The following is a 16,357-nucleotide window of genomic DNA, read 5'->3' as shown; positions in this document are numbered from 1 at the left end:
TTTTCCAAAGTTTGCACCAAAGCAAAGTAAGAAAAACACGTCAAACAGTTGTGAGTCAAGTTTATTCAATATAATTCAAACTCCTTTTACATCAGACGCTCAGCGATGAGGTCACAAAGCTCGCTGCGGATACCGTCATGGTTGCCGTCCACTACCCTAAGGCGACTGAAGGAGACTTCCTGTCACCTGACCCCATGTGCCAAGTCATTTCAAGCCCCTCTGAGCCTTGAAGCTCCACCCACACCACCTCATCAAAAAGCCAGTTGACAGCCGCCCTCTGAACAGGAAGTTGTAAACGAGCGATGATGTCAGCACGATGAGCAGAGCTCAGCAGGATGCCGGGTCAGAGCAAACTGAAGCTTCAGAGCGGTGGTCGCCTCTGTGGGGGTCAGAGTCGACCCTCTCAGAGCTTCACACTGAAACGAGCCAATCATGAAAAATCACGACCGCCTTTTTGGTCGGCTTGTTATCGTAGTGATGATGCTGGTAAGCGCTCATAATGCTGGTGTGGGAGGGGCCACACACTGTGTAGTGGCGTTCACACATCCAGGAGAGCGCTGAACCTCCGACCATCAAATCATGTTTACTCTGAAGGTGGAGGTTGGCCGCTGGCACCACGTCCTGCAGATTCAGGTGGGCGGTGAAGGTCACAGTCAGGGGTGGGGTCAAATTTGGAGGCTCAGAGGTCAGAGGTGAGTCTGCACATGAGTATCTGCAGGCAAATGTTGTCTTCATGATAACGACGCTCACAAACTGCCCTGAAACTAAAACTCACTGAAAATAAAAAAAATATCTGCGTCACTACAACAGAAGAAAAGTCTGACTCGAGCTTCATCAGGAAAAAAAATAAAATAAGAGAAAGTGAGGCGGCTCTGGAGAGGTCAGAGGTCAGCGAGACAGGAGGGGAAGGTCACTGGAGTTCATGATGAGGCTGGAGTCCAGGTTGAGGCTCTCTGAGGAGAGAAGAGGAGTTTATGGACAAACTGAAGTGAGTCTGCAGGAGCTCCACGCCTTCAAACCCGCGCCACACTGACCTTGATCAAAGTTCAGCTTCTTATTGGACGAGCCGTCTCCGAGGCCTTCAATGTCCACCAGGTCACTGTTGACGTCCGAGTCGTTCAGAGCGCTGAGCGTCACGTCTGCAGGCAGAAGGACAGCTCGGATTAACAGAGAGAACCTCAGAGCTAATGAGGACGAGTCTGAGGCCTCGGGGGGTTAAAGGTCACCACACAGTGGCAGGAAGTCCAGAGGTGCACAGTTCTCATCTCCTCCTGGGCCTCAGCTCAACCTGTCTGAAACCAGCCGCTTTAGCTCCTCCCCCTCTCTCTAACCATCATCATATTAGGGGCGTCCCCTCTCTGTGACATCACACAGATCAAAGAAAAACGCAGCAGATCTCACCTGCTGTCTTTTGCTTCTTGATGGGCGGGGCCAGGGAGGGGCTGCTCTGCATTCCTGTGGAAGCCACAACCTGCGAGGTCGGCACGGAAATGATGGCGGTCGCGGCGGGGGCCGGGGTAGGCGTCATGGCAACTGGAGTTTTCTTGACACTCTTCTTGGGGGACTCGGAGGAAATGGGCACCCGGCTGTCCTCATACAGCTTCCTCTTCACCGTGCTCTTTATCTGAGCTCTGCAGAGGAAGAGGAGTGGCCATCAGCCAATCAAAGTTCATTCTGGTTTTTTACATCCTTCAAGGAAACGTTTTAAATTTTTTAACATAAAATATTCAACAGTGAAGCCTTTAAATGTGTCACGTGAGCATTTATTGGCATATCTATGAGTCTTGTGTGTGCAGTCCTACAACAACAACCCGACACCAAAGAGTCTCACTCGTGTTTCCTACATTCATGTCCTCCGTCCATTTAACACAAACAGCAAACATGAAGTGACCTCCATGCGTTAGCGGAGCCCTCCTTTACTTTTGATTCCCTTCGTGTTGTCACGTTTCCTCCGGCGACCTCATCTGATTCTCGTTTCCTGTTTTTGTTGAACGATTCTAAAAATAAACGTCTTCATTAATAAAAGGCAAACTGCTCCTTTAACACTCACACTGTGCGCTCTTTGATCACCGTGCTGATGTTGTTGAGGTCGTCTCCAAACCGACGCACAGCCAATCGCAGCATCTCGATCTCCGTCTCCGTCCACTTGGCCCTGAGGACAGAAACACGGCGTCAGTTCACAGAAAAACTCAAACATGTTGACAAACCGCTCACGTCCAAACACGTGAAACCACGCTGCTCGTTTACAGCTCTGTTTTATCCCCCTGCATGTGTGTGAGGCTCACATTCACACCAAGAACAAGTTTATAGTTTAAAGTTAAACTATAGTGTTTGGTCACAACCAACTGACACCGTGTCAGTAATGCAGCCACTTCCTCTGTGTGTGTGTGTGTGTGTGTGTGTGTGTGTGTGTGTCTCACCCTGCAGGGCTGGAGTCGGACACTGGGTGGAGCTGCATGGTCAGCTCTCCCAGCTTGGTGAAAGCAGCTCCAGCTGCTGAGAAGATCTCGCCCACCTGCAGGAAACACAGCCATCAATGCTCCGATTTAAACAGTGACCATAGGCATGATCGATGCTGCACGCCACCTTTAACTGCACACTCAGGTGCTACACCACCAGCTGTGTTTCCCTCACTGTAAACATGGAGACCTATCACAACCTGGATCAGGTGTGCAACACGTGCATATACACACATTCACTGCATTTCTAAACAGTCTGAGGAAAAAGTGAAGCACAAAACAGATTTACTCTGAGCTCATTTATCAGGACCCTCTCTGCAGTACAGTCAGTGTGATGTGTTGCTGCATCTGAATGCTGTTTCTGGTTCATCATTTGTCTCTGATAAGAACAACACAGCGTCACTTTTAACACATCTTGCTGTCATGTGAGGAGATAGTACCGCACTGCTTCTAATCAGAACTGGATTTCTGCGCAAAAATAAAAAAAGCTCTGGGTGTTCAGTATGTGCTGAATTTGCCTCTACTTTTTATAATTTGGGGGGGGGGGGGGGGGGGGGATATTTAAAGCACATTTCATGCTGCATCAATTGAATTAAATTGACAGATTTGTGAATGGAGTTCTGTGTGCAGCTACATGACGGGTTCTCTAGAAGTTGGCTTTTAAGCTCACTTTTCGCACTTACATAAAAGAAAAAAAACATAAGCAGGTGAGAGCTTACCTTAGCAGATGCTGATGTCATTTCTGAACCTCAGGTGAAAAAATATATTATTTTATTGTTTTGATCTCAAAATAAAACAAATACAACAAACCGTAGCTAGCTGCTAGCTACAGTTAGCTCCTGTAAGCTTAGCTAGCTGGCTTCCGTTAGCGGGATTCCCGAAATTTAAGATCCTAAACTCGCGAAGCTGTGCGGGACTCGCGTGAGAAGTTGCGGTTTAATTTGGTCATTTATTAATTACATTTTCAGAAAGAAAAATTCTAAATATCACAACAAAGACAAACGGGAAACAGAGAATGTTGCGCGACTTTGCAACTTAAACGCCATTGGTTAATTTGACAGGAAAAGGCGGAGTGTATAGGCACAGGATATTTCATTGGTCGCTGGCCTGCGGCTTACGAACAGTACCGACATTCGCCGAGTAAAACCGAGCGGTGAGGATCAGCTGACCGAGAGGCTCCGTTCTTCGATGGGTCTTCTTTCAGTTTAGAGTATAATAATAATAATAATAATCTTTTGATCGATCAAAGGGACGCGGACATGCCGTCGCTGCTGTTCTGCGGGCCGAAGATGGCCGCGTGCGGGATCGTGATCAGCATCTGGGGCGTCATCATGCTGGTAAGATCACGAAGGGACCGACTATTTCCTGGAATGCTAAGGAACTACCAGTGGGGACTCTGTATTTGGATTAAATATAATTTTATTATGAACAATTTCTTGCTGCTGATTTTATTCCAAGTTCGTAAAACTCAACGCATTTCAACGCTGACTGGCTAATCACTGAATTCCAGTACTTCCCGGGTACATAAACGGAGTCCACGTAGGCCGATCTGAATGTAGTTCTGCTGGGTTCACCCTCTTTAAACGCTTCAGCAATAATCAATACACAAATAGATTAATCAGGGAGTTCCTGGGGAAGAGCTGTACCCGTCTAATTAAGGTGATGACGGCGGCTAAAGTCTTGTTTTCCGATCAAGCGAATGATTACGTTTTCATTAATGCAGATTTATTAATGTTGTTAAAGGTCGCGGGGGAACCGACTAATACATGGTACCTAATCAGGTTAAAGCAATTATTGATAAGCGCTGTGTAAATCATAATTATTGGCTCTGGTAGATGCATGTAGATGTTTATATCACAGTAGACTGATCCGAAAGTTTATTTTAACCATTTTTTTTTTCATCTAAAGTAAATATTTATTCTCTGAATTAATATTGTGACTCCTTTTAAACCCTGATGTGATGTCTCACAACAGGAATCAGTTTTTCCACTTCCACTCTGTGATGTCTGCTGTTTTCTGCAAAGAGTCAGTAAAAAGTGGGAAATTTCCTCAAAAGTCTTTTTTGGTCTGAAAAAAAAAACTAAAAGTGAAATCTGTTCAGGTCTGAGGTCTCAGGTCTGTTAGTTACAATATTCAGCAGATCACTTCCTGCTTTTCTTATCAGAATAAATCCTCGGTTGAAGCAGTGAACAGAAAACATTTAAACTCAGTGACGAGGTTCGATTTGTAGCTGTGGCCCTGACGAGTCCCCGAGCCTCATGTTGACCCCGTGTCTTGCTCTCTTGCAGGTGATGTTGGGAATCTTCTTCAGCGCCAAGTCAGCCGTGCTGATCGAAGACGTCCCGTTCACCGAGGATGACATCCGTAACGAGTGAGTCGGAGGTTAAAAGCTGCTCGGTCGGTTCAGCCTGAGCTTCAGATGCTGCGACGCGTCATAGATGTGACGGGGCAGGGTCAGAGGAAGCAGGGTCAGTCTGACAGATGACAAACAGCTGATTAACTCTTCTTCTCTCTCTTTTTTTTCCCGCAGTAAAAGTCCCCCTCAGAAGATCTACAGTCTCTACAACCAGGTCGGCATCAACTGCTTCATCGCCGCCGCCGTCTACGTGGTGGTGGGCGCCATCTCGCTCTGCCAGGTCCGACTCAACAAGCGGCAGGAGTACATGGTGACATAAAGACCTGCGGCGACCTCGAGCACCTGGTTCCTGTCCATAAAGTTTATTTATGTCTCAACTCTGGGAAATCTGATTGGCTAAGATTAAAAAGGGGGCGGGGTCAGGCATCACCTGGATTATTTATTTTGTATTTACATTTGTTTGTTGTTGTTGTTGTTGTTCTGTTGTTGGGAGAACTGTTTCATTCCTCTCTGTCAGACATGAAAGTGACCAAACGCGTGAAACACTCACGTCTGCTCGCCACATTTAATCACATCAACAAGGAAACTAGGGGGGGAGGAGCCCCGAGGACGCCTTCACCATCAGCTGAGGCGGTTTTATCGTGTCACAGGAACAAAGATGAAGGCGTCGCTCGGGCGTCCTCCTCTGCTTGAACAGATCAGAGGACACGAGGCGGTGCTGTGTCTCTGATGTGGGTCAGAGTTGGTCTGTGTTTGCTGGAACATCGTTTGCAATAAAGTGTGTGAGTGAAAACTACAGGGAGTCGTCTTCATTTCAATAACTGGAAAAATGTTCCTGTTCTGAGGTGTGTTTAACAATTCTGAAAGAAACTGTGATGCAAACAAGCTGGACATTGATCAGATTACTAGAGATTCTTTGTTAGTGACCATTCAGCCTTAATGAAGTGATGAGGCCACTAAAGTGCACTAACAGTTTTTATTATTCATCCTGTCAAAAGTTTCAGAGAAACACATGAACGTCAGAATCCTCTCAGATTGTTGTGATGGAGCAAAGTCTCATTAAAATCCAGTTCCAAATACATCACACAGCAAAGCTTTCCAATATTTCTTAGATTAATAATAATAACAATAAGGAGTGTTGTGGCGCGCCAGTAATGTGTGTCTGAGGTAGTAGTCTGTAGCACGGGGGCCCCACAAGGAACAGTACTCGCCCCTTTCCTCTTCACCCTGTACACTGCAAACTTCAGTTATAACATGGACACTTGCCATCTCCAGAAGATCTCAGACGACACCGCCACTGTGGGTTGAGTGTCGGAGGGAAACAAACTGGAATACAGGGGGGTCATCAATGACTTCGTCAGCTGGTGTGAACAGAACCATCTTTGCATCAGTGCCAGCAAGACGAAGGAGCTGGTGATTGACTTCAGCAAGAAGCCACCCCCCATTACACCAGTGAACATCCAGGGTTTGGACATTGAAACGGTGAGGAGTACAAATACCTGGGTGTTCACCTCAGTAACTGGACTGGTCCACAAACACAAATGCACTTTACAGAAAGGGTCTAAGTCGTCTCCACCTGCTACGGCGGCTGAGATCCTTTGGGGTGAACAGGACACTCCTAAGCACGTTCTATGACACTGTGGTGGGTCTGCTGGAGTGGTGGAATGGCAGAGAGGGACAGGGGAAACTTAATAAACTGGTCAGGAAGGGCAGCTCTGTCCTGGACTGTCCTCTGAAGTCCATCGAGCAGCCTGTTAGCTTATATCTAAGCTAACATCCATCATGGACAGCCCCTCCCACCCCCTGCATGAGACTGTACGAGCACGGAGCAGCTCGTTCAGCAGTAGACTTTTACACCCACAGTGTAGGAAGGAGCGCTACCGCAGGTCATTCTTACCAGCAGCTGTCAGACTCCATGATGCAGCTTAACATGGTTATCTTACTCATCACTGGTACAACTGACATGTCGAATGTTTTTTAATTGCTGCTACTCATTTGCAGTTTGTTTGTACACTGTATATTTCACCAGAATCAGTGTAAATATCTCTGTACACTTTTATACATATTTCTATACATTGTCACCTGTTCGGACCATCAGTTGCTTATGTATATAGGACCACTTTGTGTCTTCCTTCTATATTTTATATTCCCCTAAGAGCCGTGTAACACCCAAATTTCTCATTCGTGGGATAATAAAGGTTTATTCTATTCTAATAACACATTTAGTTTTGTAGCCTTTGCCATCTACAATGTAGTTTTATTTTGTAGAATTTGTCGTATTTCCTGTTCTGGTAGCCCCTGTGACGTCAGCGGCTGAGTCACTATAGTTAACGCAGAGTCCTGCAGTAACTATCAGTAAGAGTTACTATTCGGGGCAATTATGAAAGGGGCAAACAAAGAAACAAACAAAAAAAAGTAAATAAAACCCGGCCTGCACGCGCACGTCCGCGCGGTCCTTTACTGTGTGATAACTACATTACGTCACTCGGATCCAAGTGGATTGTAACAGACTCGCGAAAACGCGCCAAGTTTAAACTTTGCTGCCGCGCGAGAAGAGCGCAGACTTTTTTTCACCGCCATCAAACATCGGACAGAAAACAAAGAAGAGGTGAGTATGAAAAATTCATCTCAGGTTGGAACTGCTGGTTCAACAAACACTCTACAGAAAATGTTTGTTTCAGAAAAGTACCAATTCTTTCACCCACGAAGTTTTAGACGTGTCGTTTTATTCGTCAACAAATCACAAATCAATTTGCAGCCCAAACAAAAAGCGTGTTTTTTCACGTTTATCAATGTAATGTTGTATAAAATCCATCTGAAATGTTCAAAACAGACGGGAATATAAAGGAGGAAGTGGCAGACAATCAGGCCAACAGCTGGCTCATTTTCTTATTTAAATTAAAATAATCTTGAAAAGTTTTCTGAAACTTTTTGTTTAAGTATGCCAGTAAGGTGGTATTACAATAAATATGCAGTAGTTTTGACAAATATCAGACAAAGTGAAGTTTAACTGCACACTTTCATTTTCACTTTTTTCTTTGAAAGCTGTTATTAAAAACAGAAAACTGTGCAGTGGATGAGGCTGCCACGTCCTGTCCTCATTCGTCCTTGTTATTTAATGCCACAGAAGTTCATCTGTTTTATTTGTGTTCTGAGACTTTAAATTTTGTGGATTTTTATTTTTAAAATCCTGTTCCAGTTACATTCTCTTCATTTACTCCAGTGATTGTAAAGTTGTTGCAGTAACAGTTAAATCTTGTATCTTTCTTAATGTGTCAGACATGCCGAAGATTTCAAGCAGAAAGTGGAAAGAAGCTCTGACTGCCATCATCGATGAGCTTGAGAAGTCACAGTTCAATAAGATGCTGGAGTTACTGAGGAAGATTCCTAGAAGCCAGAAAACTCCCAAGTTCAAGGACAAGATGCCCCAAAAAATCATTGAGCACTACGGAGAGGAGAAATCTATTTCTGCAATCGACCGTGTGATGAGTAAGATCCCACGGAAGGACGCTGTCATCCAGGACCAGCTGCGGCCGTTTGTGCTCATGCTAAAGAAGAAGAAACTGAAAGAAAAGAAAGGTCAGTTCCTCTTGTCACTGCCTCATCCACACATGAGCAGAATGTGGTCTTCAACAATTAGAATGACTTACATGTTACTGGATAGCTTCATTTACAATGTTATAGAGTCATATCAGTAAGTTTATATGAAAAAAATCCGAAAAGTAACTAAAGCTTTAAAATAAACAGTGTCCAAAATAACATGTTTGCATCAAAATACTTCAGTAAAGTATGTGAGGAAATATACTCAGTTACACTCCACCATGAGTTCTGCCCATACTGTCGAATGTCGCTTCTTTACATGCTCCACGCAGTCTTTATTTAACATGTGAACCAGCTGAAACGTCACAACCATCCCAAACTGATTATTAACCAGTTTGTAAGTGACTCATTTTCACGGATTTATTTAACAGTGAAAAACTAGTTTTGAGGTTAAGAAGTGCTCCCTAAATGTCTTTTCAGCCTTTAAGGGGACGCATGTATGTGATCCAGTGATGGGAGGGAGTACAGCCGGTAAGTTCACAATTGCAGGTGTGTGAGGTCGGTGAAACCCGCTGAGTTCTCATTGTGACATGAAGGTTGTTATGAAGCTGTAAATGAAAACTGTGTGCTAAACTTTAACAAAAAAACTTTTCAGCATTTGTGGCAAATGGCACCGTAAGCAAGTCAAAATCTAAGCATCTGGAGCCAGAACCTGCAGCTGGTGAGTCTATTTTGAGTTATAAATACAGAATTTATAACAATATTTATACATAGGGGTGTGTCCAAGGTGGTGCTGCTTACTTGTTTTGTCCACCATTTTTTTAGTCAGAAAAGCAATAGCCATGAGAAACTTTCAGGGATGAATAACCACAGCCGAACAACTTTCTAACCACTCTAAGTGTCACAACCTAAAGAAAGTCAGCTTTTTATTCAACATTTTTAAAGAAAACTATCCCAAATTGTCTTGAAGTTTACCCAGAATGGACAAAGTCAACTCAATGTGACTTGAAATTGCTTTCTATCTGAAGACCACCAGGTGGCGATCAGCTGTGGTTACAAAAATACTTCCAGTCCTGTAGAAGTCTCTGTAAAGATTTCTCAATGATTTTATGGCCTCATCATCATTATTTTTTCTGCTGGAGAAAACTGATGGATAATAGATCCAAATCAGGCAAAGATGTTTGTAAAGTCTGTTGATTAGTGACGTGAAGCAGAATCACTGACATAACTCTATTTCTTTCTTTGTTTATTAAGATTCAAAGAAGAGCTTCCAACAGGACAAGGTGCGAGTTCTGAAACTCTTCTTTAGCTCACCTTCAGGTTCTTCTGCTGTGATTAGTTGAAAACCCTTCAGTGGTGCAAATGGACCATTGGCTAGCCTTTCAAATTACTTATTATTTTTTACTGGGCACAGGCCTATGGTTGTGGTAAACTCTGATTTTAGGTTGTTATCAATCCTCGCTTAACAAAATGTGACCCAAAATCTGTCATTGCGAGGTGCTCACCCCAAACTCATATAAACAGGGACGAGAGGCAAACATCACCACACAGTGACATTTCTTCTTCTAACCATTCCAATCCACTTCTTACATGAGCCGATACTAAAAAAAACAACTTCCTAACCTAAATGCATCAGCAGACTATGCCAGGAACTTGCTAGAGCTGTAAACTAAGGTCCCTGTCACACAGAAGTAGCATCAACGAAAGTTTGGCAACCTGCACAGCTGTGCACATTTAAAACCAAAAAGCATTAATGTGGTGGTTTATGGATACAAGCTCACCAAAAGCCTCTGTTTGAGATTGCTGGTAGTAACCGAGGGTGTTAGGGCAGTGCCATATACAGTAATCCCTCGTTTATCACGAGTACATTTGGAGCTGTTATGAGATAAACAGTAAGTACTTTTACTGACAGTCTAACATTTATGTCACTTTGATGGAGATATTTTCCCTCCTTTGTATGCAGAAAAGAACCATCAGTGATGTCAAATCCAGCAAACAAATTCTCGACACAGAAGTAATTGTTGGGAAAGTTCTTCAGAAATCTGGTCTGTGCACATTTAAAATTGACAAGAAGGAGAAGCCATACTTTAACCTGGCAGTTGCTGATGAGACAGACGTCATTAAAGTGGTGGTTTATAAAAATGACCTCTATTCAGAAATCGAGGAAGAGAGGTCCTACTTGTTTATTAAGCTACAAAAAAATGAAGATGTTTTGAAGGTTACGTCTTCGAGCAAAGTGTCTGAGACGAGCGCTGTGAAAGTCCCAGCAGAGATTGAGAAGACTGCTAGGACTCTGTTATGTCCCAAGAGCCCACTGTGCTCCATCGCAGAGGTCAAAACGTTTGCAGAGTCGTCCAAAGCGAGCATCAGAGGAACCATTACAGAGGTGAGTTTTACTGACACCTCAAAGAGTCTCAAGCATAGCAATTCAAATTACTGTTGGCCTCCTCGAACATCTGCCTAAAACCTTTTTGGTCCAAAGTTTGTACATTTATGATTGCTGTGAAATATTAGCTTCATATGTCAGATTGTTTTCTAGATGTTTTTTAATGCTCAATTTTTGGCACTTTGAAATTAGCCTAACCCCACTAACTGCAAGTCTTTGGACTGTGGGAGGAAACCGGAGAACCCTGAGAGAACCCACACAAACAGGGAGAACATGCTAACTCCACACAGAAAGACCCCAGCTCAGCTGGTGGAATCAGACTCAGGACCTTCTTGCCATGCTAACCACCGCACCAACATGCTGTCCCTCTCACTTCTGGATGATAGTTGAATTTCACAATACTGCAAAATAAAACATGAGGAACCCAAAACAAAATTCTTAGTCACAAAAATGAAGAAAATGCCATTTAACTTTTATGTAAATATGACAAGTTGTACCACAAAAGCAAAATATCAGTAAACAGTCCAGTCGGAATAGAACACAATTCTGGAGTATCCATAAGGTTATTTTCATGATAACTAAGAAAAAAAATTATAACTATATGTGAAGAACATGTATATATAACTTTGATTGTCTTGGAGCAGTCTTTTAAGTTTAAAATATATTAAGCAGTAAAATAAAACAATTTTCGTCTATGTGTTACAGAAACTCAACTGAGGTGATAAAAACAGCTTAATTCAATAAGGGGGAGGATGTTAATGCTTTGCATACAGCAAATTGTGGTATCAATCCAAAACAAAGTAAATACGGGGCAGTGTTGCAGAAACTGATACTTTTAGTCAAAAAAGGCATGTTACACAGCAAGAAGGAACTATGAGAAATGTGTAGGCTTTGGCTCTAATGTTGATTTAATTTTGCAGATAAAAGCTCTTGAAAGGATTACTGTTATGAAACAGAGGAAAACCAAGAAGCAAGATTTCCATCTGAAAGACGACACAGATTCCATCAAAGTTTCTGTGTGGGGCGAGAACACTCAGCAATGCAAGGGATTACTAGTTGGAGACATCGTTAAAGTGACCAATGTAAAGACGAACTACTTTCGTGGAGTCACATCCGTTAACTCTACTGCATTCACCAGAATTCACAAGGTAGCTGCTCTTTATCTGCTGCGAAGAATCTGTATTTATATTTATTAACTATCAGCTGTTGAGACGCATCCAGAAAAAAATATACCAACAAATTGCTTAAGATCTAAACTTTACGACTTAATTGATATTTAAGGTATTTCTTAGCATGTCCCAAAGCTTTGCTTGTGTTTCTGCAGGTCTGCAGTGCCGGCTTCCAGACGGGGAGAATTGAAATTAAAGCAATATCCAAAGCCAATAAGACATGCACTTATGTGGAGGCAGAATTCAACCAGCAGCTGCAGACATTTGTTGTAGCTTCTCAACTCCTGGCGAAGGCGTTTGGTGTTAAACTGGATGAAAATTTTAAACAAAAGCTTGTGGATAAATTGCCCCTCTCAACAGTAGCAGAGACACAAGGAAATAAGATACATAAAATAAAATAAAAATAATACCTGAAATTGTTAAAATTGTTAAACAGAAAAGGGCGAAGTTTTCAAAATATTAGAAAATAAAATAGAAATAATTCTAAAGAAACTTCCAGACAGAAGGAGTGTGGTAAATGGCCTGTATTTGTATAGCGCTTTACTTAGTCCCTAATGACCCTAAAGCGTTTTACACTACATTCAGTCATTCACCCATTCACACACACATTCACACACTGGTGATGCCAAGCTACAGTGTGCCTGTGTTTGTGCAACGTGATTTAAACTGATGTATAAATCTACCAATGAAACCATGTAGAATAGCTTTAAAACCAAAAGTAAAGGGACGGACGAGCATGAGCAAACATTATCTGCTGATTTTGTTTATTACTGTGTGATGGTGACACTTGACAGCACACAATGATGAAGACAATAATCCAGTGCATTTACATACAAAGAGTAACACAGTGTTTCATATAGCATACACACGTTAATGCAGCATTTGTTAAAAATACATTTGCATGGATGTTTACTTCAAGTTTGCATTTTCCACACTGTTAAATCATTTTCTCTTGTTTTGTATTGACTTCTGCTTTAATGGTGCTGAGATAGCTGGTTGCCTGGACGGCCTCTGAAAGGGATATATGTAAATACAGGAAGTGACAGTTTGACTGTAGCATGCTGTATAGCCATGAGTAGAATCCAGAATTAACTTTAAATATGTTATCTGATTTGATTCTTTAGCTCAGCATTTGGTTATTTGTGACTATTGTGATTATTTGGAAACTGTTGAACAGTTTGGTTTTCTTTAAGAAGTTTTAAGTTTACTGTCAAGCTTTTCTGTTCAGATTACATCTTTTATAACTATTTAGGTTTTTTTTTTTTCAAATGTTAATAAGAAAAAGATGTATTTTACCTAAGGTCCCTGATGACTGACAAGCTTTGTCTCCAACCATTACACAAAGCAGTTCCACATATGTTAAATTTAATACAAACACTTGAACTCAGTGACTAGAGCGACATACTCTTCCTCAGCCCTGTCACTGTTAAGGATCTTTAATTCTACGGATACCTTCTGGACCAGATGTGTGCTTCGGTACAGTCCTGCCTCAGAGCTCTACAAACAGTTCCTTAGACTTCATGGCTTAGTTTGTGCTCTAACAGCACTGCCAGCTATGAGCCTTATACAGACGTGTGTGTGCCTTCCCAGATCATGTCCAGCAAACTGAAAATAGCACAGGTGGACTTATGATTTAATAAAGAAATTTGCAGACTTGCCCAGAGAGGGTAAAATTATGATGACTGATAACGGAGATGAAGACAACAGACGATGAGGACAGGGAGGAGCAGGGGTTTAAATGCACCAAGGAGACAGTCAGAGGGAACTTGGGACAACTGGAGACATTTAAGGATGCATGGACTGACAGAGACAGGGAAAACGGTATGTATATATATACATATATATATACATATACATATATACATATACATATATATACACACACATATACATACATATATACATATACATATATATACACACATATACATACATATATACATATACATATATATACACACATTTTTTTTTTTTTTTTTTTTTTTTTTTAATTTGTTCATTTCAGGCACAACAATAAAGTTGAACATAAAGTGCACAAAAAACAAAAACAAACAACAAAATGTACCTGAAAAGGAGTGGGATGAAGAAAACTTATTAAATCCCACCCCTATATTCACTTATCGACAGAAACAATAAACTTCCCGCAGCTACGCCCAAGCAAAACAAATAGAACCTTCATAACTGAATACAGAATATATTAATTATAAATTGCGTTACCACAGGTAACAGGCAATAATAATTACAAGTAACAAACACACATACATATACATACATACATATATATCTACACACACATGTACATATATATACATACATACACACAAACTTTTTTTTTTTTTTTTTTTTTTTTTTTCCCCTTGGAATCCATACCAGCAATGGTAAGAGAAAAGACATTTCAGAGCACACTAACACCATCATTGATTATACTGTGACCAGACCAACTGTTTGTAGAGAAATTTAAATCTATGAATATTTTTGCATTGTTTCAGTTGTAAACTCAGACTGTTCCAGATTTTCACACCACATACAGACACACAAAAACCTTTACGGGTTGTTCGAGTTCTGGGTAATTTGAATTGTCCAAAGCCTCTCACATTATAAGCCCTTTCTCGAATTTCAAATATAGATTGTAAATTTGCAGGTAGAAGTTTATTAAAGGCTTTGTATAAGATTATGGATGTATTGTAATTAACCAGATCCTGGAATTTAAGTAACTTTGCCTGAAGAAAGAGTTTGTGAGTATGATCTAGATAACCAGCCTTGTGAATAATACGCAGTGCTCGTTTCTGTACTGTGACTAATGGATTAGTTGTGTTTTTATATGTGTTTCCCCACACTTCCACACAATATGTAAAATATGGAAGAACCAGAGTACAGTACAGAGTACGAAGTGCATCTTTATCAAGGTATGGTTTCACTTTATTTAAAACTGCGAGGCTTCTGGAAATTTTGGTTTTTATGTGTCTGACGTGGGGTTTCCATGAAATTTTGTTATCAATTATGACTCCCAAAAATTTGTTTTCACTCACATTATCAATGGGTACACCTTCTATAGTAATTGGTAATTCTATATTATATTTTAAATTACCAAAAAACATTGCCTTAGTTTTATTTATATTTAATGATAATTTATTTATAGCCATCCATTTTTTAATTAATTTTAGCTCCCTGTTTACGGTCATTACAAGATCGGTATAATCATCGCTACTGAAAAATATGTTAGTATCATCTGCGAACAGTATGAGTTTAAGTACTTGAGAAACATCAAAAATATCATTTATGTAAACATTGAAAAGTTTTGGTCCCAACACTGACCCTTGGGGAACACCACATGTAATACCAAGTTTCTCTGAATGGTAATGCCCTATGCTAACATATTGTTCCCGACCCGTTAGGTAACTTTTTAACCAGTTTCCAGCTTTCCCTCGAACACCATATCTTTCCAATTTATCCAATAAAATTGAGTGATTGATTGTGTCGAAGGCCTTTTTGAGATCAACAAAAATACCGACTGCATATTTATTTTTATCCAGTGCATTGGTAATTTCTTCTACTGCCTCAATTATCGCCATAGAAGTGGTTCTTTGCGTTCTGAAACCATACTGACCAACATTTATTATTTTATGTTTTTCAAGGAATTTTTCTAATCTTGAATTAAAAAGTTTTTCTAAAATTTTTGAGAATTGAGGCAGTAGTGAAATAGGCCTATAATTGGTAAAACTGTGTTTGTCATTACTTTTGTATAGTGGTATTACTTTTGCAATTTTCATTTTTTTCGGAAAACAACCAGACTGAAATGATAAATTACAGATATATGTTAAGGGACTAGCAATGTTCAGAATAACCTGTTTAACTACAGACATATTTATGTCATGATAATCCATTGAAGACTTACTTTTACATTTTAATGTGATATTTATTACTTCTTGCTCATTTGTAGCTGAAAGGAACAGTGAAAAAGGATTTGGTTTTATATTACTGATATTTTCATTTTTTTGACACGGGATGTCCGCTGCTAGTTCAGGGCCAACATTTATAAAAAATTGATTGAACCCATCAACAATGTTACTCATGTTGTAATTTACACCATTTGCATCAATGAAATATTCAGGATATGATGTTCCAGAAGATCCTTGTTTAATTAAGTTATTTAACACATCCCAAGTTCCTTTTATATTGTTTTTATTATCATATAATCTTCTTCTATAATAAAGTTGTTTACTTGTTCTTATAATATCAGTCAATTTATTTCTATATGCTTTATATCTTTGTTCCACTTCTTTTGTTTTTACTTTGATGAACTGTTTATACAGATTGTTTTTCTTTTTGCAAGCATTGATAATTCCTTTTGTGAGCCAAGGACTTTTTATCTTTTTTTTCTTTGTCCTGTATTCGTTTACAGGACAATGTTTATTGTACAACATAGTGTAAATATCTAGGAAATTTT

The 16,357-nt window shown here is 40.6% G+C and overlaps 2 protein-coding genes and 1 non-coding gene across 3 annotated transcripts; 2 read left to right on the top strand and 1 right to left on the bottom strand.

The window, feature by feature from the left end:
* Positions 1–43: 43 nt before the first annotated feature.
* LOC134637411 (chromatin complexes subunit BAP18-like) lies at positions 44–3,501 on the bottom strand. Its single transcript, XM_063487831.1, has 6 exons — positions 3,179–3,501; positions 2,421–2,515; positions 2,051–2,152; positions 1,402–1,631; positions 1,035–1,139; positions 44–953 (listed from the first exon to the last, which is right to left on the bottom strand). The coding sequence occupies exons 1-6, from the start codon at positions 3,197–3,199 to the stop codon at positions 889–891; spliced, it is 618 nt and encodes a 205-aa protein (XP_063343901.1). The 5' UTR covers positions 3,200–3,501; the 3' UTR covers positions 44–888.
* Positions 3,502–3,603: 102 nt separating this feature from the next.
* On the top strand, positions 3,604–5,611 carry rnasekb (ribonuclease, RNase K b). Its single transcript, XM_063487832.1, has 3 exons — positions 3,604–3,796; positions 4,748–4,830; positions 4,990–5,611. The coding sequence occupies exons 1-3, from the start codon at positions 3,719–3,721 to the stop codon at positions 5,132–5,134; spliced, it is 306 nt and encodes a 101-aa protein (XP_063343902.1). The 5' UTR covers positions 3,604–3,718; the 3' UTR covers positions 5,135–5,611.
* Positions 5,612–10,604: 4,993 nt separating this feature from the next.
* LOC134637600 (uncharacterized) lies at positions 10,605–12,272 on the top strand. Its single transcript, XR_010573856.1, has 3 exons — positions 10,605–10,741; positions 11,662–11,889; positions 12,066–12,272. It is a non-coding gene; the product is annotated as an uncharacterized LOC134637600 (transcript).
* The last annotated feature ends 4,085 nt before the right edge of the window (positions 12,273–16,357 follow it).

Source organism: Pelmatolapia mariae, linkage group LG10_11 (genome assembly GCF_036321145.2).
Source record: "Pelmatolapia mariae isolate MD_Pm_ZW linkage group LG10_11, Pm_UMD_F_2, whole genome shotgun sequence".
Taxonomy (NCBI): Eukaryota; Metazoa; Chordata; class Actinopteri; order Cichliformes; family Cichlidae; genus Pelmatolapia; species Pelmatolapia mariae.
The sequence above is the reverse complement of the archived record's forward strand: the minus strand, read 5'-3'. Positions and strand labels throughout refer to the sequence as shown.

Excerpts from the sequence above, each read along its gene's own strand:
- LOC134637411 (XM_063487831.1), bottom strand. The coding sequence starts at position 3,199 with ATGACATCAGCATCTGCTAAG. Across the intron at positions 1,632-2,050 it reads GTGATCAAAGAGCGCACAGT|AGCTCAGATAAAGAGCACGG; the intron begins GTGAGTGTTAAA and ends CTTCCTCTGCAG. Across the intron at positions 1,140-1,401 it reads CAAGAAGCAAAAGACAGCAG|ACGTGACGCTCAGCGCTCTG; the intron begins GTGAGATCTGCT and ends TTCTGCCTGCAG.
- rnasekb (XM_063487832.1), top strand. The coding sequence starts at position 3,719 with ATGCCGTCGCTGCTGTTCTGCGGGCCGAAGATGGCCGCGTGCGGGATC. Across the intron at positions 3,797-4,747 it reads TCTGGGGCGTCATCATGCTG|GTGATGTTGGGAATCTTCTT; the intron begins GTAAGATCACGA and ends GCTCTCTTGCAG. Across the intron at positions 4,831-4,989 it reads GAGGATGACATCCGTAACGA|TAAAAGTCCCCCTCAGAAGA; the intron begins GTGAGTCGGAGG and ends TTTTTCCCGCAG.